Genomic DNA, 26,590 nt, shown 5'->3' on the forward strand with positions numbered 1-26,590 from the left:
ATCGGCTCCGTTTTTCAAAATGGCGTCATTACCGCTGGGTTTAAGCAGGTAAGACTAGAGTTTTCAAGGTGGTATTTAAGGCCGGTGTAATCTCATGCTTATTATTGCATTGCACTTTGACGCAGAATATTGGAGCTACAACAGGTTAAAAACACAAGAAGATGCAAAATGGGAGCAGAAGTAGGACATTCAGCTCTTCGAGCTTCCTCCGCCATTCCCTAAGATCATGGCTGGTCTTCTACCTCAACTCCACCTTCCCGCACTATCCCCATGTCCCTTGATTCACTTAATATCCAAAAATCTTTATCAATTTCTGTCTTGAATATACTCAATGAGCATCCACAGCCCTCTGGGGTAAAGGATTTCAAAGATCACAACCCTTTGAGAGAAAAAATATCTCCTCATCTCAGTCCTAAAGGCCGACCCCTTATTCTGAGACTGTGACTCCTAGTTCTAGACTCACCAGCATCTACCCTGTCAAACCCTGCAAGAGTTTTGTGTTTCAATGAGAACATCTCTCATTCATCTAAATTCTAGGGAATGCAGGCCTAACCGTCTCAACTTTTCCTCACAAGACAATCTCTTCCCCCCACCCCTTCCCCCCCCCCCCCCCCCCTCCAATCCCAAGAATAAGTCTGGTGAACCTTCGTTGCACTTCCTCAAAGGCAAGTATATCTTTCCTAGGGTAAGGAGACCAAGACTGTACACTACTCCAGGATCAAGTTAGTTAGACATGATTTGACCATGCCTCAAACTTTTCAAAATCGTGCCTTTTCACTTGAAAGTTTATTTTGTCCCTGCAATGGTAGGCAGCTAATGCACGATAGGCAGCTGCTCACTGGAAAATTGGTTGTGGCGCCTAAAGCCTGAGTTGTGTGCTCCAATGCAGGCAGAAAGTGCAAAAAGAGATGGGTCTCTGCAGATAAGCTTTAAATTAGGTGTTACCCTATAATTCTCTGCAGCATCAGAGCAATGCCTCGAACACAATCGGCAACTAGAGCTCCTCATTCTGCGAACACCTAATGTTGCAGCAGTGGCGTATAATGTCTATGGAGTGCCACAAAATTATGCAAATGTCATGATCTCATTATTTGCTGAGGTCTGCTCATTTGTGTGTAGGCACATGAGGTACATTATCAGCCCTATTGTACCACCTTTTTTTCACTGACCTTTGCAGTCTGCAACTATTCATTGCTCCTTTTTTGTAACTTGGTGCCTCTAGAAACCTTCCAGGGTCCTATATGTTCATCAAAGTTGGGGGAATTGGAGCTTTGACACTGAAAAGTGGGGTAAACTACCACCTCTGCAAGAGTCAGCATTAGATCCAACATCGGTGGCATTTAGCACCTTTTAAAATCCAAACCTAAATGTCTTCCACTTGTGGCACTAACTCTGGTGTTAATCTTCCAGAAGGTGCCTTTTGAATATTTGCCCTCCCCCCCCCCCCTCCCCCCCACCTTTGGCTTAAACTCTGAGCAAGATGACTAAAGTAAACTGGCTGCAATGTGCATCTTATCAGTTAAGAGCCTCTAATTGTCTTCCATGTCTTATTAATCACAGACACGATGGGCCGAATGGCCGCCTCCTGTGCCATAAATTTCTATGATGATCAGTAATCTGTCATGTAAATTTGATGTATGGAAGAACACTTTTGCAGAATAAGACTCTGTCTCTTGAGAGAGCCTCGATTTTGGATACTTGCAGGGAACATTTCTGACAGAATCTGGGCTTTTATAACATTTTCTCTTTCCAAACTATTTCATAGTGTTTCCCTTGAGCAGATTGGTCACTCATGAACTGGAAGTACTTTTTTGAGATACTAATAATCTGGATTTAACAATTAAATTGACTAGTAAATTAATAATTGGAACTTTATAGTATCCCCACTGTTTCCTCAGTTTATTGAAACATGGAAATATTACACTTAGAACTGTTCAAAGCTAAAACAATCACTACATTCAGCAAGTATACAGAGGCGTGCTATACAGCATATACTACAAAGTTATACAGCAGCACTTTTAAACAGTTTATGTGAAGAGCCCTTTGTTCTACAATTGTCAGTGGAAAGTCTCCTTAGTTTTAAATACACCAAAAGTCCAATAAACTCTGCTTGTAATTGTCTTTTAGGTCAATTCATGGTGTATGTAAGTTTTTAAAATGAAGTTTATCCTCTGACAGGCTCAGTTTGAAACTAAACCATAGGTTTGCTGAAACATTCCAGTTCTAAGCTCTTTTCCTGTGATCTCTGGATTGCTAATCAAAAGAACAATACTATTTGGCGTAGCACTAGCAAATAACCTAATAATCGAAAATCAAGAACAGTGTTAAAGATATGGCATGATATGAATAGTTCAAAAAACAATGAAAATATTTTGCAATAGGAAGTTGATGGCCATTGTAGAACTGGCTTTTTAATGCAACTAACCACCCCATTTAAAAATTATTCTATTGCGATGACAAAGGTTAAATTCAAATCAGCCAACTTTGCTTCAAACAGCCCATGTGCCTACAGCTCTTGACACCGATTTTAAAAGCCTTTATTTGAACTAGTCCTTGATCAAAACAATCTTCCTGTATTCTTAGTGACTGTTTCCACTAAATTTTATTTCAGGAGGGGGAGGAACATCTGGGTTACCACGGACAGAATTCCCATACCAGAAGCTTTCCAGATCCCAGCACTGGCCAATCGGGAACTCTTTTCTGTTGATTCGAGGACCTGCTTTAGTTTGCTCAGTGTAATAGCAAGCTGAGACGAGGGGGTATTTCCGCAAGGATGTTGTGTTTCTGCAGTGGTATTGCCTTTCTTTTTGGTAAACCTGCATGTGCTCATCATTTAATCCCTCACTCACAATTAGACATGACAGTCAGTTGGGTGAGGTTAACTACTACTTTTATTCACCACAGATATAATTTCATTCAGTCTAGGCAAATACTACAGATGTTAAATAAGCAAACTGTTTATAAATATGAATTTTCTCAGCAAGCCAAGTTACAAATATTATAAATGAATATTTACACGAGCTCTGTTACACAAACTAAAGCATGTGAGCCATGTTATGATCTGCTTTATCCAATCTTTCAATTAAAAAAAAAAAAAATGCTTTACAATTCCTTCAATGCTTCTTTCAATGGCTACGGGTACAAAACATATTTATCGCAATGAATTTAGTACAAAATAGCATGCCCTTCAAAGTTTAACGGAAAGGAGGTTGAATACGATGGAAGTAACTAGATATCGAATAACCCAATTTTTCATTAAGGCTATATAATAAAGGTCAAAAACTGAACTTAAAGATTAAAACAATTTTCTTCATGCAACAGAATGCAAAACAGCGTAAATGCTGGAAACACAGCAAGCTTTAACATCTGTCTAGTGAATATACAATGTAACATTCTGGATTTAACCTGCCATCAGCACAGGTATCCAATAACTAGAAAATACACAAAGGTGGGATACCATTTGAGGAAAAGATTTTATTCAAAAGTGATGTCTTCCGTGATTCAATAGCTTGTCGATATTTAGTGTTTAAGCTCATGGGCAAAGTACTAGAGGACTGCCTCTTGCGTTGGAGCTCTAGCCAACATGAGTCACCAGCTTCAGCTGCTGCTGAATGTACTTTATCAATTTTCTTTATAGAAAAATATATCATTTAATTCAAAATTGTTAGTTAAATTGAGTTTAATTATTCTGGTTAATGAAATCATTTTAGAACATTTGTTTTCAATAGATGATGAACCCTGGGAAAGAGTCAATGCTTATTTGATTCATGATACAGCTGACTGGAAGGATCTCAACTTGAAATTTGTTCTACAAGTTTATAGAGACTACTATCTGACTGATGATGGCACTTACCTTGAAGACATGTGGTCTGTCTGCCAGGTACATAGTTAAGTGTTCTGTATTTTAAAATTTTATGGGGAGGGAAAAGTAGTTCTGGTTTTATTTTTAAAAAAGCTGTTTAAATATCCTATAACTCTTAAGGCATTCAGGGACTTCTAATAACCTAAACCATGAGTTAAGCTCGCAGCTCATTCAAACATAATAGAATGACTTTTATGTGATCAACTGCCCATGGTTATGGTTACTTCCATGCTGATCTTTTAAAGAGCTGCAGTGTTTTTTCAGCCTATAAAATGAATCGGGAAAGTGGGAGTTTGGGAAAGTGGGAGTTTGGCCAAGTGCTTAATTTAATGTGATGAACCTCTGAATGGTCCACTGTCCACATTTTCAGTAACAGCAAAATGGATCTATTATGTACAGGTTAAATGAATGAGGAAGGAAGAATTATACTTGGAAGGGGTGTAGATTAATTTAGATTACAAGATGTAGCAGCTGACTTTCTGTTCAAAAAACCTTTATAGTAGTGAAATCTAGATCTGTAATTTATAATCCAAGTTACATTGTGATACAATGATAGTTTTGTCATGTTTTGATTGTGATATGGGAATTTCTGGTAATTTACATTACTCTTGCTATTAAATTACATTTAGCTCAAAGGGGTTACATCTACAACAAAGTTTCTGAATATAACTTAGAATTAGATATAGTATGCCTAGAATGGTGCTTACTGCATAAAACATTAGCTGGACACAATGGAGTTTTGTTAAAGACATTCCAGTAAACAGTCACTCATCATATGTTGGCATAGCGTCATTCATGTGAGCCCAGCGCAAGTTCCTGCCCAGATTTAGAAAGGTGATGGCCGGTTGATGCAGCAAATGTACCTAATTTCTGAATATGGAGAGTTGGGGGAAGTTCTGAGGTCAAGCCTTTGACTTCCTGTCTAGCTAAGAAAGAAACATAGTTCTGCAGAGATCTGGTAAAGAAATCAGCAGAGTGAGAGCTCCTGCGTAAGCTTAGTGCCAATTAGTTTGAGAGCTTTCTATTCACCAAAGTGCGTTTAGCCCACTAACAGGGATAGTGTGATATACCTGTACTTTATTTTCTATGTTACAACTAATGTTCTGGAATAGCTGAAAATACACTGTTGACACTGTCCTGTTTGCTCATATATGTCTGTTGGCTAATAAGTGGCCTTGTCTCAAGTGTGTATCATTTCATCATCTGGAAATGCATATTGGGGCATGTGTAAGATTACGGTAACAACCCCGGGGTCACTATTATGACTAAATATTGGGTAGTGACGGTAAATTCTTGATAGTAAAGGACGCAGGATCAATTTACAATAGTCACCAGTGACGTGGAGTCCATGAAAATATCTAGTGCAGATCTGAAATTTTGTGGCACTTAGTTTTTATTAATTGGTAGCAGTCTAACCTCGAACAGCAGTTATGGGTTCAAGCCCCATTTCCCAATACAGACTGACATGCCAGTGCAGTGTTGAGGGAATGCTAAATTGTCGGAAGTGGCATCTCTCGATGAGACATTAAACTTATATGAATACGAACAATGACCGACGGATAAAGACCATCTGATCCATCGAGCCTGTCCCAAATTGTGATACCTTGTGTATCACAACTCATAAAACGCACCCCACCTGAAACCATGTGATCTCCTGGAAGAGGCAAAAAAAGAGACAAAACCAAGGCCAATTTGGGCAAAAGAATCTGGGAAATTCCTCTCCGACCCATCTAGGTGATCAAAACTAGTCTAGGAGATCACTCTGGACATTAAATTCCCTGCAGTACCTACCTTCTGCAAGAGTTAACCTCCACTGGAGCCAGAAACAAATCCAATTTTTGTTTGAAGGAATTCAGTGAGTCGACATCCACTGTGTGAGGGGGCAGCTTGTTCCAGAGGTCTATTATTCTCTGAAAAAACCTATCTCCTGACATCTAACCTAGATCTAGCCTTATACAACTTAAATTTATGCCCCTGGTCTTGCCTAACCTATTTAATTGAAATAAACGGTCAGCTGGTACACTATCTCTTTCCTTCATTATCTTATAAACCTCAATCATATCCCCCCTAAGTCTACGCTGCTCTCAGGTAAAAGTCCCAACTCTTTTAACCTATCTTAATAACTAAGGTGCTTTAAACTTGGAATTAGTCTAGTGGCCCTCTTCACCCTTTCCATAGCCTCAATAGCACCCACCATGTGAGGAGACCAAAACTGGACACAGTATTCCAAGTGCGGCCTGACTAAGGTCTTGTACAAGGACAAAACAGTACGCCTCGTCTTGTACTCAATTGTCCTGTGGATACACCCCAACACCCTAATTGCTCTAACTATCGCATGGCATTGTTTGTGTATCGTTAAGGACGTATGCACTAGAATGTCCAAATCTCTTTCTAGCTCCACCATCTTTAACGCCTTTCCCGGGAGGGTGTATGAATGTTGAACATTTGTCCTGCCCACATGCATAACACTGCACTTATCCAAGTTATGCATCATTTTCCAGTCATGAGCCCAGTCTCCCAACGCATTAAGATCTGCTTGAATCAGACGAGCCTCTTCTACAGTTCTAGCACTCGCACAGATCTTGGTATCATTTGCAAATTGTGCCGTCAACCCCTGAATCCAGATCATTAATAAATATAGCAAAAAGCAACGGTCCCAACACTGATCCCTGCGGGACACCACTGGTGACCGGTCTCCAAACAGATCCAAATCCATCTATAACTACTCTGCCTGCGTCCTGCCAACTAGTTCTGTATCCAGCTCAATATATTTCCACTAATGCCAGAGGCTCTGATCTTCGAGAAGCCTTTTGTGCAGTACCTTGTCAAAAGCTTTTTGGAAATCTAAGTAGACAATGTCTACTGGGCTTCTCTCATTCACCAACTTTGTAATTTCTTCAAAAAATGCAATTAGATTTGTGAGACATGACCTTTCTTTTAATGAAGCCAGGTTTGGTGTCCCAAATATGTCTCTCCCTATATAAGTATTCACACATTGCATCCCTTATGATTCTTTCAAGCATCTTCCCTATTACTGATGTTAAACTGATGGGCCTATAGTTACCTGGGTCTGCCTTGTCACTTTTTAAAAATAGGGACTACATTAGTCTCCTCCCAATCTGTAGGAACCATTCCATAGTGCAGTGAGCTATTAAAAATACAGGCCAGGGGCTCACACAGCACATGTCACATCTCCTGGAGGACCCTTGGGTGGATATCATCCAGTCCTGCTCTATCTATTTTTAAGTTCTTCATTCTTTCCAAAATAATATTCTTATCTATGTTATGTTACCAGTAGTAAAACTAGTATTAAATTCTAATATTTGAGCAGCATCTTCAAGGGTGAATACTTCTGCAAAGTACTCATTTAATATTTCTGCCATACTGAGTCATTTGTAACCTGTCCTTGCCACCCTTCAGTGGCCCAATACAGTCTTTGATAATTCTGACTCTTCACATAACTAAAAATGCTATTTCTATTACTGCCACAGTTGTCTACAGTCCTTTTTTCCATTTTTCTGCTGATCTAATAGCAGCCTTAGTTTTATTTAGTTCTTTGTATTCAACCCTATTTATTTGAGTGTTAAGTTTCTTTAATTTATAGAAACATTTCTGTTTACATCTTTGTCTTTCTATATACCCAGTCAGCCACCTTGGCCTTTTCTTGCCACATTTCCTTCTTTTGATTTTGGGTACGTGTTTGTTTACCACATTTTTAATCATTCTTAAAAACTTTTCATTTATATTTATATTTAACATCGGTCGCATCACCACCAATTTACCAGTTCCATTTTGGAGAAGTTTGCCCTTCTGAAATCTGGTACGAGTTGCAGGTTCTCAGTACCTTTTAGTTCTACTAGCCACTTGGAACCGTATAATGTTATGATCGCTGCTGCCCAGATGTTCCCCTACATGGAGGCATGATACGAGGTCAGGCTCGCTACTAAACACCAGATCCAATATATGATTTTCCTTAGTTACTTCATGAACACGTTGAGTCAGGAAACCGTCTTGTATATTTTCAATAATTTTTTTCAGCTACACTTCCCACCCCAACAGCAGGTAAACTATCATGCCACAAGCCATCAAGGCCTGTCTGTCTACCTGTGAAAAGTGACTGTAAAAGATCCATGACAATCTGTTCATTTAATTGCTGTTTCTGGGGACTTTAATGTACACTAATTGGCTGCCACTTTTGCTTATGTAAGTGACTACATTTCAAAAAGTAACTAATTAGATGTGAAGTTCCTATTATTAGAGGTCTTGAGGACATGAAGTGCATTGTAAATACGAGGTCATATTTTTGCTGGACAAATGGTCCACATCAATGGGCTCAATTTTCCCCAAAGCCTTTTTTTGGCTTACTTGAAGAGTTATGCCCGTTTTTTGCAGGCCCAAGTATGGCAAAAAAAAATGTTCTAAGTTTCCCCGTTGGATTTCTTCCTTTTGGCGTGGCCTAACCCGGTCCCTTAGTTTTGGGGGTGGAGCCTTGATCTGTGCCAAAAAAATTGGGCTGCCGTGGTAACCAGCGACACAATGCGAACTGAGGCTGCAAAGTGAAACATATAACCAGCTCGCAACACATTGCATCAATTTAAAAACACTGAAATATATTGCTCTATCTTTCTCTCCCCCCTCTCTCTCTCTCTCTCTCTCTCTCTCTCTCTCTCTCTCTCTCTCTCTCTCTCTCTCTCTCTCTCTCTCTCTCTCTCTCTCTCTCTCCCCCCCCACCCCCCCTTTCCCCAGGCATCTACTGCATTTATCTGGCCAAACTTGCCTAAATGGCTAGAATTGGCATGGGTGGCAGGTTATGCCCCCTTTGGCTGAAAAATAAACTAACCAAAAAAAATCGTAACTAACTGAGTTACGCTGGCGCAAGTTGATTGGGGAAACTTTTTTTAACTTAGGCCAAAAAAAGCAGCCTGCTCAAAAAAAAAATGGCGCAAATCACTGGGGAAAATTGAGCACATTATTTTGCAAACTTTATTGGTCAAACTCTAAGTTTGTTTTTCTGATCATCATTGTTGCTATGATTATGGTCAATGTGTGTTTCATTAAATATAACTCAAATCATTAACAAAAATAATTTTGTAAATGAATAACTAAAATTAAATTTACACGTAACTAAAAGCACACCAGTTATAGTAATGCTAATTTATTGAATACAGTTCATGTAGTTTCTCAAGTTTTTTTTCTTGTCCATTGAATGATTTGGGCTTCTTTGAACAAAGTATGGCAAAATTGTGTAGGTAGCAAAATTTAGTCCAACCCTTTTATTGATGGGAGAGTAATGAATAAAAATACTAGATTACAGCATGATATTCATGTCTTCAAATGTTGAAGCAGCTTTGAGGGTTGAATAGATGTTTAACAGAATTGCTTGATTTGTTTTTCAGCGGAGGAAAATAAATTAGTGTTTCCTAAACTAGGAACTAGGATTAAATAGTGATCTGGGAGAGAAGACTGTGATAAAGTAATCATACATAGACTCTAGCAGGATTAATGGGCTGAATGAAGTTTTCTCTCTCTGCATTAATTGAGGCTTAAACATGCATGAGATGAAATTCTTTAAAGAGCACTGTATTCAGGTCATTTTCTTTTATCAAGATAGTAGGTTTTCTTGTTTGACGACATTTTGAGGAATGAGGAAGGCCCCACACTTTCTGCAGTTAATTTTAACATTCTGGATTCGGGTTTGAAAATTTTCAGTGTGGAAAAACTTGCAATAGAAAATAGGTGCAGGAGTAGGCCCTTTGAGCCTGCATCACCATTCAATAAGATCATGGCTGATCATTCACCTCAGTACCCCTTTCCTGCTTTCTCTCCATACCCCTTGATTTATTTAGCCATAAGGGCCATATCTAACTCCCTCTTGAATATATCCAATGAACTGGCATCAACAACACTCTGCGGTAGAGAATTCCACAGATTAACAACTCTGAGTGAAGAAGTTTCTCCTCATCTCGGTCCTAAATGGCTTACCCCTTATCCTTAAACTGTGACCCCTGGTTCTGGACTTCCCCAATATCAGGAACATTCTTCCTGCATCTAACCTATCCAGTCCCGTCAGAATTTTATGTTTCTATGAGATCCCCTCTCATTCATCTAAACTCCAGTGAATACAGGCCCAGTCGATCCAGTCTCTCCTCATATGTCAGTCCTGCCATCCCAGGAATCAATCTGGTGAACCTTCGCTGCACTCCCTTAGTAGCAAGAACGTCCTTCCTCAGATTAGGAGACCAAAACTGAACACAATATTTCAGGTGAGACCTCACCAAGGCCCTGTACAACTGCAGTAAGACCTCCCTGCTCCTATACTCAAATCCACTAGCTACGAAGGCCAACATGCCATTTGCCTTCTTCACCGCCTGTTGTACCTGCATGCCAGCTTTCAATAACTGATGTACCATGACATCCAGGTCTTGCTGCCCCTCCCCTTTTCCTAATCTGCCGTCATTCAGATAATAATCTGCCTTCACGTTTTTGCCACCAAAGTGGATAACCTCACATTTATCCACATTGGGCAAATGGATGGCAGATGCAGTATATTCACCTAACATGTCCAAGTCACCCTGCAGCCTCTTAGCATCCTCCTCACAGCTCACACCAGCTTAGTGTCATCTGCAAACTTGGAGATATTGCACTCAATTCCTTCATCCAAACCATTAATGTATATTGTAAATAGCTGGGGTCCCAGCACTGAGCCCTGCGGCACCCCACTAGTCACTGCCTGCCATTCTGAAAAGGACCAGTTTATCCCGACTCTCTGCTTCCTGTCTGCCAGCCAGTTCTCTATCCACGTCGATACATTACCCCCAATACCATGTGCTTTAAATTTGCACAACAATCTCTTGTGTGGGACCTTGTCAAAAGCCTTTTGAAAGTCCAAATACACCACATCCACTGGTTCTCTCTTGTCCACGCTACTAGTTACATCCTCAAAAAATTCTAGGTTTGTCAAGCATGATTTCCTGTTCATAAATCCATGCTGACTTGGACCGATCCTGTCACTGCTTTCCAAATGCACTGCTATTTCATCTTTAATAATTGATTCCAACATTTTCCCCACTACCGATGTCAGGCTAACCGGTCTATAATTCCCTGTTTTCTCTCTCCCTCCTTTTTTGAAAAAGTTGACAATTAACAACTATTGTAAACCGAGGTTGCAACTTCATTGAATGAATGTTGTTTTTAGGCTGTCATGGAGTCTGAGTTGAAGTTTGATACTGATGGAGATGGACTTATTGAAAACTCTGGCTATGCAGACCAGACATATGATGGATGGGCTGTAACAGGACCTAGGTAGGAAATCAATCTGTCATTTATTATCATTTAAAACAAAGTGAATTTATTAGAGGATATGCGCTCTGCCTTCCTATTTTACTTGCATCTTTCTTCTTCCCTTCCATTGGGTTATGCATTATTTTTCACAAAGACATAGGCAGGCAAACTTCGTTTCTGCTGCTTTTAACATCAGCAACTTGCAGTTATATAGTGCCTTTAATGTATTAAAATGTCCCAAGGTGCTTCACAGGAGAGTTAAAGAGCACTATATTCAGGTAATTTTCTTTTATCACAATTGTGTTTGGTGACATTTAAGGAATGACGAAGGCCTACACAAAATGCAGCTAATTTTAAGATTCTTGATTCAGGTTTTAAATATTTCAGTGTGAGCAAGTTGTAGTTCTGGAGAGATTTGGTAAAGAAATCATCAGTGAGAGCTCCCTGCCTAAGCTTAGTGCCAATTGGTTTGAGTGATTTCTATTCACCAAAGTGCTTTAGCCCGCTCACCCATTTGACCAAAACATGGCCTCTACTCTATATGCTTCTCTGCATGGCTGAGAATTAGAGTTTGCAATGTGTTGGATTGTGGGCATGAACTTGAGCTGCTGTTCTGTCATGTATTGTGTGCCAATATATTGCATCATCATGATATCTGTTTAAAATCTGATGCATTTTTGCAGTTTCAGAAGTAACATGGAATATAATCCTAGCTATATTGATTTTTGTCTTTCAAGGTGCAGTTTTTTTGGATAGTTCTGCAAGACAAAAATGTTCAAAATAATTTAGTTGTCTTTGTACACTTTGCAGTGCCTACTGTGGAGGGCTCTGGTTAGCATCTGTTTGTGTTATGTGCAAGATGGCTGAGATCCTGAAAAAGAATGATGAATACAAAAAATACAAAGACATACTAGAAAGAGGAAAAGAAGCATTTGAGAGGATATTGTGGAATGGTAAGCTTTATTCCTAAATTGAGCTATCATATTATACTTTCACATTGATTTAAAAAGGTTGATTTTTTTTTTGATAACACACTCACTCAAGCTGACCACTACTGATTCCTGACCAGCCTGTTGGGATCATATAATCATAGAATGGTTACAGCATGGAAGGCGGCCATTCGGCCTGTCGAGCCTGTGCCGACTTTCTGCAAGAGCACCTCAGCTAGTCCCACTCCTCTGCCCTTTCCCCATAGCCCTGCAATTTTTTTTTCCTTCAGGTACTTATCCAACTTGAATTTGCCTCCGCTACCCTTTCAGGCAGTGCGTTCCAGATCCTAACCACTCGCGTATAAAAAAAAAAAATTTTTTTCTTCTGTCGCCTTTGGTTCTTTTGCCAATCACCTTAAATCTGTGTCTTCTGGTTCTCAACCCTTCTGCCAGTGGAAACAGTTTCTCTCCCTCTACTCTGTCTAAGACCCCTCATGATTTTGAACACCTCTATCAAAACTCCTCTCAATCTTCTTTGCTCCATGGAGAACAACCACAGCTTCTCCACTCTATGCATGTAACTGAAGTCCCTCATCCCTGGATCATTCTCGTAAATCTTTTCTGCACTTTCTCCGAGGCCTTCACATCCTTAAAGTGTGGTGCCCAGAAATGGACACAATACTCCAGTTGAGACCGAACCAGTGTTTAATATAGGTTCATCATCATTTCCACGCTTTTGTACTATATACCTCTGTTCATGAAGCCCAGAACCCCGTAAGCTTTTTTAACTGTTTTCTCAATTTGCCCTGCCACCTGCAACGATTTGTGTACATATACCCCTATGTCTCTCTCCTTGCAACCCCTAAAATTTTGCGTTTCATCAGGCTGCAGCAATAGAATAGATGAACATGTGTTTTAGAGGAATGAGGAATTCTTGTCAATAAATTGCAAGAGAATGGGCTTCAAACAAAAAAAACTTGTTAATGCTGTGGAGTAGATGTGCTGCGAGGGAATCCTCATTCTCTGCATCACTAGCACTTTTTGCAGACAAATCCCAAACTAATCAGTCAGGTTCTCTCTTCTAAGACATGTGTACTACACAAAAGAGTGGACTGATTTATTTGGCACTTATGGTAGAGGTCAACACAGTATGTATGTACTAATCCTTTTTGGAGAATTGTCAACAGGTCATTTTTTTTAATGAATTGATAAACTTGCTTCCCTTTAGGCATTTACTTTTTTCTTTACTCCTTGGATCTTAGTGTGGCTTCTGAATGCAAATTTTATGTATTTGTGGGGTGCAAAAATGATTTCATCCGAAACAATATTCTTTATAAAGTCAATTGATCAGATTGTTTACCAAGCTTATTTCTTTAAAAATGGATTAAATCCACCAAAAACACAAGCAACAGAGATGCTGTGTATACTCAAGGCAAGATGGGGAAAGCAGAATGAAAACCAAGTTTCCAGATGACTCTTTTTGCATCTCTCTTGGAATCTTTTACTTTATGTATAATTTGAAGAATAAGGAATATTATTTGTTCCAAGCTTGTTACACTTTATATTGTGACTAATTTACTAACATTTTGCAGTGCAGTGGTGCAATTTGAAGCTGAAGTTCTCAAACTATCTGCATTGTGGTTATCAAACGGAGCTGTCTGATGAAGTGTCATTCTTTCCTGCTGTGCCTGCGACCAGTTGGTGGGTCCATAACATGGGGAAACGACATGAACTTTACATTTGAGGGGGAAAAAATGCACTGAACCCTGCATGGCTTGTTGACCAAGTCCAGAGGTGTTTTTTTTTAAATGTAACTGAAACATGTCTGACATGTCTGTTGTCAACTAAGCTTTTGGATTTTAGCAGACCTTCTGTGCAGATAACTCTTACTGAAAATGAATTCTGCTAATCTTGCAGGTAAATACTACAATTATGACAGCAGTAAGAAGTGCTACTCAAACAGTGTGATGTCAGACCAGTGTGCTGGACAGTGGTTTGTACGAGCATGTGGCCTTGGAGACGGTGAATACGAGGTAATCCTATTGAATGCATATTTGAGAGATCGAGAGGAGAAAAATAATCTTTTATTGACGATTGTCTCTGCTATCGTACATTTTTTGGCACTTTTGGTAATCGCCCATTTCTTAATAGTTGTCCGTGCACCTTAAACCGCTTTCCATCACTTCATGTCACAGATAAATGCAAGATTGGAAAATAGAATTCATTTTAACGGAATTTTCAAATACTGTTCTTGTAATATGTATTCCTGCTGTCCATCAATTCACTACTGTGACCTGTCATATACTGAACGACTTAATTACAAGAACATAAGAAATATGAGCAGCAGTAAGCCATATGGCCTCTGAAGCCTGCTCTGCCATTCAATACGATCATGGCTGGTCTTCAACCTCAACTCTACTTTCCTGCCCAATCCTCAAAAACTGAGCATCTATAGGCCTTTTGGGTAGAGAATTCCAATGATTCACAACCCTCTGAGTGAAGAAATGTCTTATTTCAGTCCTAAATGGCCGACTCCTTATAAGAACATAACATAAGAAATAGGAGCAGGAGTAGGCCATACAGCCTGTCGAGCCTGCTCCGCCATTTAATATGATTATGGCTGATCCAATCATGGACTCTGGTCCACTTCCCTGCCCACTCCCCATAACCCCTTCTAAAGACTGTGCCCCCTAATTCTAGACTCACCAGCCAGGGGAAACAGCCTCTCAGCATCTACCCTGTCAAGCCCTCAGAATCTTAAATGTTTCAATGAGATCACCTCTCATTCTTCTAACCTCTGAGCATAGACCAATTCTACTCAATCTATCCTGAAAGGTCAACCCTCTCATTACAGTGATCAACCTCGTGAACTTTTGTTGCACCCCCTCAAAGGCAAGTATATCCTTTCTTGGATACGGTGACCAAAAGTGTACACAGTACCCAGATGTGGTCTCATCAAAGTTCTGTACAATTGCAGTAAGACTTCCTTACTCTTGTACTTCAACCCCCTTGCAATAAAGGCCAAAATACCATTGCAACATACCTATGCTCTGTTATCTTTGGATACTGAGTACACAGAACTGATTCAGAGGTGCGTCATTGAATTTAAAAGCTGCTGAGGCAACTGGAAACATGTGATTCAACAGAGAAAAATAGAAGCATGCTGAGCAGTGATTCAGCCCATGTAGGCAAATATAAATTCTAAATTGAAACCAAATTAATTTATTCAGAGAATGAGGATCTGTGCATTTCTGTTGTTACCTTCAGTACTTCATAATGTTTAATTAAACAAAAATAATGTCTTGTATTCGGTATTTAAATAAAAATTGGAAAAAGTCAACAAAATGACAAACACCCTTATTGAAGTTAGGAGTTTGTTATATCACTATATATTCTTTGCAACTATTTTCAATTGATAATTCATCAGTTTGGGAGTTGCTTCATGTTTAACTAAAATAAATTGGCCAGAAAAACCTTTTTTATAAAGTGGCAGCCTTGACTTAAAAATTAGATTTTTTTTATGTTCTTCCTCACAGGTTCCCATTAAAGGCTCAGTACATAGCACCCAGTCGTATCTCTAATCCTGCCAATCTGCAGGGAAGCTTGCACAGCACTAAAGATATCAGTGGGCCTGTTTGTGCTCTTCCCAATGTGTTGATTTACCAGAGATCCCGGTGCCAGTGTTCCACCATTCAATTGGATCATGGCTGATCTGTATCAAACTCCATCTATCCGCCTTGGTTCTGTAAACCATAACACCATAACCTAACAAAAATCTCTGTTTTGAAATGTTAATTTTTTTTGCGGGTGGGGGGTGGCGGTGAGGGCAGGGGGAAGAGGTCCAGCATTCCACTGCCCTTTAGGTGAAGAAGTGCTTCCTGATGACACCCCTTGAATAGCCTAGCTCTAATTTTAAGGTTATGCTCCTTGTTCTGGATTCCCTCACCAAAGGAAATAATTTCTCTCCAGCTGCCCTATGAACTCTACATCGTACTGTCCATCTCTACTAACCAGCATATGAAAACCTACGTTGCTCCTGGAAGTTTGTCTTGGGACGTATGCACTTGGAAAGACTGGAAGGGGCACTGAGATTTGCCCTTAGCCGTCACTTGTAGTAGAATGAGAGGGGACCTAACTTTGAATACTTCAGTGCACATCTCATCCTGCCTAAACTTAGCAAATTCCACCCAACCCAGGCAAGTGAGTGCTGGTGGGATTATGAGTACAAGGAAACATTCTGATCTTCATTACCAGCCAGCTTTTCTGCACAGAGTTGCTGGCAGCTACTGAAGTAATGACTAGCCGACCCATCCCCCTCTGACCGAGACCATGCATACTTCCAGCAGGGCAGGAAACCCTTACTGCTCATATATATTATTCCTGGTATCAAGAAAATGCAATTCAGCACCCCCTACAGCAAATGAAGTCTTAAGTATATGGAGGGCATCATGCCATTTAGATCAAGTAATGTACAGGCTGTACATGGAGCTGAATACCAGGACTTGGGGGTTCTTCCTGTGGGCTAAGCTCCCATAACCAGACCAGTAGCATATCCTGGCAGGACATGATCATCTTTGGAGGAAAAGAAGACAAAACAAAGATTTTTACTCTTCTAACTAATTTTATTTTCTGGAAGTTTGCACACACTTGGGGCATAGTTTCAAGCATGGTACACACATATTGCACAATACTGGCAAGCTACCTGCTGAGGAGATGGGTGCACAGTGCCAATAGCAATCTATTGCTGTTGAAACCTCATGTCGCACCTCCTGATAAGGGATGACTGCAGCCCAATTGCACCGTAATGTATAGAAGTAAAAAGTCAAGACTGACCCTCTGCTCCATTAACCTGCAACTATTTTAAAATGTGTGTATGTGTATGTATGTATGTATATGTGTGTGTGTGACACCAACCATGTTCTGAAAGTTTGAAAATTTGGAAACTTTTTTAAAGCTGACTTGGTTTACCTCTCCCATTCCTTCCCGTTTCTCCTGAAGGCACCATTGGTGTCAGCAGCCGTCTAATCTAATTCATTCTTGAGACATGAGCCTTGACTGAACAGTGGCAGATTATTTGACAATGGGAGGAATCACAGCTGAGCCCGGTCCTATTCTTGCCCTGTCCTTGAGTTTTCCAACTCTGGTCACTAGTTAGCAATCAGGAGCAGGAACCTTGGCTTTATTATTCCTCCACCTCTCCAGCCTCTCCCTAGTTTAAGGGTGCTATATTTAATTGTTTCCCTGTTGCTGCCATGGCTGATGTCAGCAAATTCAGACCGAGCAGGGATTAAACTTGAAAGCTTACTGATCTGTATCGCTTAACACTATCACTGGGTTGATGCATTTACCCACTAGATCAGTGGATGCCTTCAATCTGTTATCCTAGCCCAAATGCTCTTGAAGTACTCCCTTAAATACTAGTCCAGTGGTACAATATCTTGCATACAAATGAAATGTGCCAATGAGTCGTAGATCATAAATGTGGGCCCATAATTTCTAGATGGTTGAGTTTTTAGTTATGTTTTAATTATCTGTGACAAGTTAAGATGAAGCACTTTTTTTCTCTTTTTTTAAAAAAAAAATAATGGAAAACTGGAGATTGTCCACATGAGCTGTTTTAATAAGTCTGTGGAAGGTATGCTTTCAGAGGCCTAATGTCGGGTTTCTTGCCTACTCTGTTCGTCAGGGTATGTTGTGTAGAGAAATTATTGAAATAAATATCTTGTGTACATATATTTCACATTATGTCGCTAAAGTAAGCATATCATTTAATTTTTATAGGTATTTCCAAAATCTCATATATTATGTGCACTAAAGACTATCTTTGACTTGAATGTAATGAGTTTTGCCAATGGAACTATGGGAGCAGTAAATGGAATGAGACCAGATGGTACAATAGACACGTCCAGTGTCCAATCAGATGAGGTTTGGATTGGGGTAGTCTATAGTCTGGCAGCTACTATGATACAAGAGGTGAGTTATTAAGATGCACAGGTTTCAAGACCTAGATGATTCCTACAAAATGCTACAAAATTAACTTGTGCATAGAAAGTGAGCTTTCTACTAAAATATGTTCTGGTTGTATTTATAATTGAGGAAGTTGTTAACATTATTGTAAACCTGGAAACTTAAAAACAAATAGTTTGCAAATGAGATTTAATTGTTGACCACAATTGGTTTACAGGACAATCCTTTTTGTACCAAACTCCATTTCATCCAAAATCATTGGCCCAGAAATTCCGATATCCCGAACCCGTATGGAATTTCTACGGTCCCGGGAAGGTATCGGAAGAGCCAGTTTTCAGCAGGCAATGAGCATGTGCCGAAAACCGGCTTTTCCAATCTGTCAAGCTGGAGCTTGACAGGTCCTACACATCTTGGGAGTGAGGACATTTGTTTGGGCAAGATTGCGGTATTTACGCATATCTTGCCCAGCAAATGTCCTCAAAAATCTTGCAAGTGTTTTAAAACACACTAAAACATGATCAAATATAAAAACCTATTTTATTGTTTAAAAACCCTCCCCACTACGATAAATTTATTTTTAAACATTTTTTTAAAAATTCTTTAAAAATCAGGAAAATACATATTTTTTTATAACTTTAATTTCAATTAATTTTAAATGTGTGCTCTTTTGACATTTTATTGTATGTTTGCTATTAATGGGGGGAAAAAAAACAATGAGAACTCGTAGATACGGAGTTCTGTGCTATTAATTGGGAACCTGTGACATACATACCTGATTGGCTGAGCAGTCACAGGTTAACAACTCTGAGTGAAGAAGTTTCTCCTCATCTCAGTCCTAAATGGCTTACCCCTTATCCTTAGACTATGTCCCCTGGTTCTGGACTTTCCCAACATTGGGAACATTCTTCCTGCATCTAACCTGTCTAGTCCCGTCAGAATTTTATATGTTTCTATGAGATTCCCTCTCTTCTTTCTAAACTCCAATGAATACAGGCCCAGTCGATCCAGTCTCTCCTCATATATCAGTTCTGCCATCCCGGGAATCAGTCTGGTGAACCTTCGCTGCACTCCCTCAATGGTAAGAATGTCCTTCCTCAGATTAGGAGACCAAAACTGAACACAATATTCCAGGTGTGGCCTCACTAAGGCCCTGTACAACTGCAGTAAGACCATTACCCCCCCCCCCCCCTTACTCTTATACTCAAATCCCCTAGCTATGAAGGCCAACATACCATTTGCCGCCTTCACCGTCTGCTGTACCTGCATGCCAACTTTCAATGATTGATGTACCATGACACCCAGGTCTCGTTGCACCTCCCCTTTTCCTAATCTGCCGCCATTCAGATAATATTGATGAGATCTGTGACGGTCTGGGAAATTATGGCTTGCTATTCAGTAGTGCATTCATGGTCCAGGGGAGGTAGGAAAAGTTTTCAGAGAGTAATACCCCAGTCAGTTGGGCCTAGGTCATCCACATTGAGGTACGCAGTTATGAGTCTAGTGGATGAACTGGCAATGTGTAGTGTGTTAATAAACCAATTAGTTCTTAATAGCAATGTGTTGCTATGAATTCTTAAGCAAAGTGTGAAAATAGACTATCAAATTGCAGCAGCTCTGACAGGTCTCTCTTTCTCTTCCCTCCCCCTCCAGGCTCTCTTTATATACACACACACACTTTCTCTCCTCTGCCCCTGCTCTCTCTTTCTGACCCCTCCCTGCTCTCTCTTTGCCGCCCCCCCCCCCAATGTGCCACTTTACATTTGAGGATGATGTATACCACTTGGAGTGATATTACTATTGTGGTATCCGGAAGTATGCCATCTGAACTTCAACCAGGTTCAATGCCTGAACTGAGTTGGCTTATCTCAGCCAGGGTGACAGCAAGAGTCCTATAATTGGCCTCTGATTCTATGTAAGGGAGTAGAAAATAATCAAGGGCTGTTGCTCCTGATCACTATCTAGTGGCTCTTGCCCTCTCATCTAATGAACCCTGCTGGAAAGTACATGTGGTTGTTGGGGAAGAACCAGATCAGGTGTGAGCTTTTTCTCCTGTGAATAGCCTGCCACTCTGGGCTCGTCATGCAGAATTGCCACTTGATTCGGTGGTACTCTCGTGTCTGTGGAACCATATCCCAAAATGAGATGGAAAAATATGTGGAGAGAAAAATAAACTTTAAAACTAATACTAGATTGTGAAGATGTTGCTTCAATATGGACTTGGGAAAACAAACACTAATAGTTAACTGCACAAATTTACATTCAATTTATCATTAATTGATGCTTGTATCGCTTTACTTAAAGATGCAATTAATTGAACTTCTTGGGTGTGTATTTGGAAGCATAGCAACCTTTTTTGGTTATTTAAAACTAGTTAATGCAATGTATTAATTTTATCCTTAAAATGAATCCTTTTTCTGGGAATTAATAGGGACTTATCGATGAAGGTTTCAAGACTGCAGAAGGTACCTACAGGACAGTGTGGGAACGTCTTGGCATGGCTTTTCAGACACCTGAAGCCTACTGTGAAAAGAACATTTATCGTTCTCTGGCATACATGAGACCTCTGAGCATTTGGAGTATGCAACTAGCACTAGACAAAATGCATGGCCGACTCCCCTCATCTAACTGTTCTGTATAAATCAGGATAAGCTACCTTCATATTTTACTGGTTATTTAGAGGCCAATTCTTTTTTGAGTTACTTTATTCAAAAATGCACCTCTGCACCCCCACCCACAACTTCAACTACAAATTTGACTATTTTCCAAATATACCAATACATAATTGTTCTAAGATGTGTTTGTTGATCTATAAAAGTGTGCATTCCTTTTGGGTAAATAATTCCAAGAATAATGTACAGTAACAATTCAGTGAGGAGAGGGAAATAGAACGATGCAAGATTGGTTGTCTTTGTTATGTCAAATGATGCCCTTAAAGAATTGAATCAAGTGTAAACACTTCAATAGCCCTTTCTTTACAGTAAAGCCCTGGTATATGTAGTAGAATGTAACAGTTGAACTGCAAATAATAGTTGTAACAAAGAAAAGCTGACTTGTTAAAATATTCAAATTGAAACCCACATGAGTATCTCAAATTTGCTGTGTTGACTGCAATGAAAGACTGAAGCTTAGCCTTTCAGACAGCCCTGTTATTTGTTAGTTAGAACTGAGTACTTTTCTATTTTTTAGTTTTGAAACAGAAAAATTGACCTTTTTCAGGCATATAGTAACTGGTACTGTAGAATGTCAAATTAATGTATTTTGGATTGCTTTCAAACCATAAAGTACCAATGATTACAGTTTCAGATCATTCAGTCATTAAATATGTTTGCTAATATTTTTAATCCAAAATTTCTCATTTCAGTTCTTGAAGGATTTGCTTCATTGGCATTGTCTAAATTGAAATATTTAATAACAATGAATATAGAAGATCATAAATTGCATCTTTTGCACATTTATATACAATCAATAACCAATCAGTCAGAAAATCAGTACAATTTTACAAATAGTTATGAAAATGTTGATTTCAAATGTTTCTTGGACACATCAAATTTTCCTGGTTTAACTGAATTTTGAAATGAAGAGGTTTAAATAAAGCACCCTTGTTGTATTAAACTTGTGTTTTAGAAATGCCTACTTTTGTATAAGATATTTGACACAAACTACCGTTCCTCGGGTGGTTTAAATCCATGCTTGAAGTAATAAATTGTACATTTGATTGTGTGTATATATGAATTGCTTTTAGTAGGACTTTATATTGTCGTCTTGTATATTTGAGTGCATCCACAAGCAGTGTTGAGTGTGTACATATTCAGAATGAGAACTCTGTTATTGCGGTAGTTATCTTTATTTACTATGATGTATAAAAATTGTTATGTAACTCCACTTTTAGTTTAAATCAAGCTAAACTACAGGTTTATCTGATAATCACTGGTTTTAGTGCAAGACACGGGTCATTTGGGGGAGAAAGAGGAATTGTAGAATGTGGAATAAAATACTACAAACTACGCTTACTAGAATCAGTTATTTTCTCATTCTAGCTCCAACCCTAGAATACAAAAAAAACACATTCTTCAGGTTTGACTTTTTTTAAAAATCACTGCTGGAATTATACAACTGATCAGTAATTGCCCTGACTTTTCAATATTTAATTTTAGGATTTTTTTCTGAAAACTAAGTCTTATAATATGTTATTTAATGCCGGGGATTAAGAATTTCACTAAAACGTGATCATATTTCACATACATTTGTTTGTTTTGATCATGTCTCTCATATGTTTACTAATTCAATGCACATGTTTAGTCCAAACCTACTTGTGGGTTGTTTCATTTTTATTCTGAATATATTCTAAGTGGCCATTTCCTGCCCTGCATTTGTTATTTCAATAGGACTTGCTTTTGTTGGCATGTCTTTGTTGTGGTAAAAAGAAAATGGGAAATGAAGAAAAATGCTGCATGTGTGCTTAGTTTTTTTTCTGAGTGCCCAGAGAAACAATATGTAAAATAGGTCCTAATTAAATTTTCTGAAATACAATTGGAACAGAAGTGTTTTTTTTTATACATTCTCTGGTTTTAGGTGTCCCTGGCATGGTTGGCATTTATTGCCCATCCTTAGATGCCCTGTGGAGGTGGGCTGTCTTCCTGACACTAAAAAATCCCAATACTGGATAATCAAGGGGCTATAGGGTGGGAGTAACTAATTACAATCACAATCACTAATGCAGTAGTACTAGGTAAAATAATGGGACTTAAGGTGGACAAGTCCCTTGGACCTGATGGCTACATCCTAGGGTCTTAAAAGAAGTGGCTGCAGAGATAGTGGATGCATTGGTTGTAATATCAAAATTCCCTGGATTCTGGGGCGGTCCCAACGGATTGGAAAACTGCAAATGTAATGCCCCTTTTTTTAAAAAAAAAAGGCAGACAAAAAGCAGGAAACTATAGACCAGTTAGCCTAAGATCTGTTGGAAAAATGCTGGAGTCTATTAAGGAAGCGGTAGCGGGACATTTGGAAAAGCATAATTCAATCAAGCAGAATCATGTTTGACAAATTTGCTGGAGTTCTTTGAGGATGTAATGAGCAGAGTGGATAAGGGGGAACTAGTGGATGTGATTTATTTGGATTTCCAAAAGGCATGTGATGAGGTGCCACATAAGAATTAGGAACAGGAGTAGGCCATCTAGCCCCTCGAGCCCGCTCTGCCATTCAACAAGATCATGGCTGATCTGGCCGTGGACTCGGCTCCACTTACCTGCCCGCTCCCCATAACCCTTAATTCCCTTATTGGTTAAAAGTCTATCTGTCTGTGACTTGAATACATTCAATGAGCTAGCCTCAACTGCTTCCCTGGGCAGAGAATTCCACAGATTCACAACCCTCTGGGAGAAGAAATTCCTTCTCAACTCGGTTTTAAATTGGCTCCCCCGTATTTTGAGGCTGTGCCCCTGAGTTCTAGTCTCCCCGACCAGTGGAAACAACCTCTCTGCCTCTATCTTGTCTATCCCTTTCATGATTTTAAATGTTTCTATAAGATCACCCCTCATCCTTCTGAACTCCAACGTGTAAAGACCCAGTCTACTCAATCTATCATCATAAGGTAACCCCCTCATCTCCGGAATCAGCCTAGTGAATCGTCTCTGTATCCCATCCAAAGCTAGTATATCCTTCCTTAAGTAAGGCGACCAAAACTGCGCGCAGTACTCCAGGTGCAGCCTCACCAATACCCTATACAGTTGCAGAAGGACCTCCCTGCTTTTGTACTCCATCCCTCTTGCAATGAAGGCCAACATCCCATTCGCCTTCCTGATTACCTGCAAACTAACTTTTTGGGATTCACGCACAAGGACCCCCAGGTCCCTCTGCACCGCAGCATGTTGTAATTCAAATTCTCCCCAATCAAATAGTATTCCCTTTTTTTGTTTTTTTTTCCCCAAGGTGGATGACCTCACACTTTCCAACATTCTATTCCATCTGCCAAACCTTAGCCCATTCGCTTAACCTATCTAAATCTCTTTGCAGCCTCTCTGTGTCCTCTACACAACCTGCGTTCCCACTAATCTTTGTGTCATCTTCAAATTTTGTTACACTACACTCTGTCCCCTCTTCCAGGTCATCTATGTATATTGTAAACAGTTGTGGTCCCAGCACTGATCCCTGTGGCACACCACTAACAACCGATTTCAAACCCGAAAAGGACCCATTTATCCCGACTCTCAGCTTTCTGTTAGCCAGCCAATTCTCTGTCCATGCTAATACATTTCCACTGACCCCGCGTACCTTTATCTTCTGCAGTAACCTTTTGTGTGGCACCTTATCGAATGCCTTTTGAAAATCTAAATACACCACATCCATCGGTACACCTCTATCCACCATGCTTGTTATATCCTCAAAGAATTCCAGTAAATTAGTTAAACATGATTTCCCCTTCATGAATCCATGCTGCGTCTGCTTGATTGCACTATTCCTATCTAGATGTCCCGCTATTTTTTCCTTAATAGTTTCAAGCATTTTCCCCACTACAGATGTTAAACTAACCGGCCTATAGTTACCTGCCTTTTGTCTGCCCCCTTTTTTAAACAGAGTCGTTACATTAGCTGCTTTCCAATCCGATAGTATCTCCCCAGAGTCCAGAGAATTTTGGTAGATTATAACGAATGCATCTGCTATAACTTCTTCCATCTCTTTTAATACCCTGGGATGTATTTCATCAGGACCAGGGGACTTGTCTACCTTGAGTCCCATTAGCCTGTCCAGCACTACCCCCACCTAGTGATTGTCACATAAACGGTTACTGCACAAGATAAGAGTTTACAGGGTTGGGGGTAATATATTAGCATGGATAGAGGATTGGCTAACTAACAGAAACCAGAGTGTCAGGATAAATGGGTAATTTTCCAGGTGGCAAACTGACTAGTGGGGTGCTACAGGGATTGGTGCTGGATTCTCAACTATTTACAAACTATATTAATGACGGATGAAAGGACTGAGTTTAATGTAGCCAAGTTTGTTAATAGAAAGATGGGTGGGAAAGCAAATTGTGAGGACACACACAACCTGCAAAAGGATATAGACAGGCCAAGTAAATGGGCCAAAATTTGGCAGATGGTGTATAATGTGGGAAAATGTGAGGTTATCCACTTTGGCAGAAAAAATAGAAAAGCAAATTATAATTTAAATGGAGAAAAATTGCAAAGTGCTGCAGTACAGAGGAACCTGGGGGTCCTTGTGCATGAAACAAAGTTAGTATGCAGGTACAGCAAGTAATCAGGAAGGCAAATGGAATGTTGGTCTTTATTGCAAGGGGGATAGAGTATAAAAATAGAAGTCCTGCTATAACCATACAGGATATTGGTGAGGCCACACCTAGAGTACTGTGTACAGTTTTGATCTCTGTATTTAATGAAGGATATACTTGTATTGGAGGCTGTTCCGAGAAGGTTCACTAGGTTGATTCCGGAGATGAGGGTGTTGACTTATGAAGATAGGTTGGGCCTATATCATTGGATTAAAGAAGAATGAGGTGTGGTTTTATCTCTGATAACGAAGGGGCTCGTCCAGGTGGATGCAGAGAGGATATTCCAACCCATAGGGGAAACTAAAATTAGGGGATATAGTCTCAGAATAAGGGGCCGCCCATTTAAAACTGAGATGAACAGGAATTTCTTCTGAGGATTGTAAATCTGTGGAATTCTCTGCCCCAGAGAGCTGTGGAGGCCGAGTCATTGAATATATTTAAGACGGAGATAAGACAGATTTTTGAGCGATAAGGGAATAAAGGGTTATGGGGAGCAGGCAGGAAGTGGAACCGAGTCCATGATCAGATCAGCCATGATCTTATTAAATAGCGGAGCAGGCTCGAGGGGCCAGGTGACCTACTCCTGCTCCTATTTCTTACGTTCTTATGAACTGTTGCAGTCCCTATGTGAATGTGCTAAACAGGCTGGCAGTGGTGTGTTAATTATCTGTTAGCACAATGTTGTGTATGCAATAACTGTTAGACTGAGTACTGTTTAACTTCAAGAGGTATGACCTTGGCTCTGCTTTATTAAGGCCCAAAGTGACTAATGTACAAAATGGCTGGCCTTTTATACTTGGGCTGCACACACGTGCGTGCAGCCCAATGGACTCCAACAGTGATGCCATCTAGTAGCTAGTGATCCCAAAAGTACGTACATGACAGCCACCTTTTTATAATCACCCATGAGAACAAATACGACTTTCACCAACGAGAAGAAAAATAATGACTTGCATTCAACTCAAGGTATTCCTCACTGGAACAAGTGAATGTAAAAGTATGTATAGATCATTTAACCTAATAGCACTTTAGAAGTCACATTATGCAATATATTTGAAGGCAGAACTGAAGTCTACTTTGGAGATGTAGGGGTGAAATTCTACTACTCGGGGTGCAAAGAGGATGGTGGCGATCGATCGATTACCACTTGTTTTGCGTACTGCTGAAGTTGAGTTTCACCCTCACCCCTGCGTCTGGATCAATTACTGGTCTCTGCTGATATTTTTTAACTTGAAGGCTTTGAGAACAAGTACTCCACTT

At 39.8% G+C, this 26,590-nt stretch overlaps 1 protein-coding gene across 3 annotated transcripts in view; it reads left to right on the forward strand.

The window, feature by feature from the left end:
• gba2 (glucosidase, beta (bile acid) 2) overlaps positions 1-22,043 on the forward strand; it is a 94,796-nt gene extending 72,753 nt beyond the window's left edge. For all 3 annotated transcript variants that reach the window (XM_070868400.1, XM_070868401.1, XM_070868402.1), the window contains 6 exons: positions 3,729-3,880; positions 11,058-11,164; positions 11,954-12,096; positions 13,990-14,105; positions 17,854-18,045; positions 20,468-22,043. In XM_070868400.1, the coding sequence (XP_070724501.1) occupies positions 3,729-3,880; positions 11,058-11,164; positions 11,954-12,096; positions 13,990-14,105; positions 17,854-18,045; positions 20,468-20,677 (920 nt within the window). In that variant the 3' untranslated portion in view covers positions 20,678-22,043. The remainder of the gene's footprint in view (positions 1-3,728; positions 3,881-11,057; positions 11,165-11,953; positions 12,097-13,989; positions 14,106-17,853; positions 18,046-20,467) is intronic.
• Positions 22,044-26,590: the final 4,547 nt, after the last annotated feature.

The sequence above is a fragment of the Pristiophorus japonicus genome, chromosome 2, assembly GCF_044704955.1.
Source record: "Pristiophorus japonicus isolate sPriJap1 chromosome 2, sPriJap1.hap1, whole genome shotgun sequence".
Lineage (NCBI taxonomy): Eukaryota > Metazoa > Chordata > Chondrichthyes > Pristiophoridae > Pristiophorus > Pristiophorus japonicus.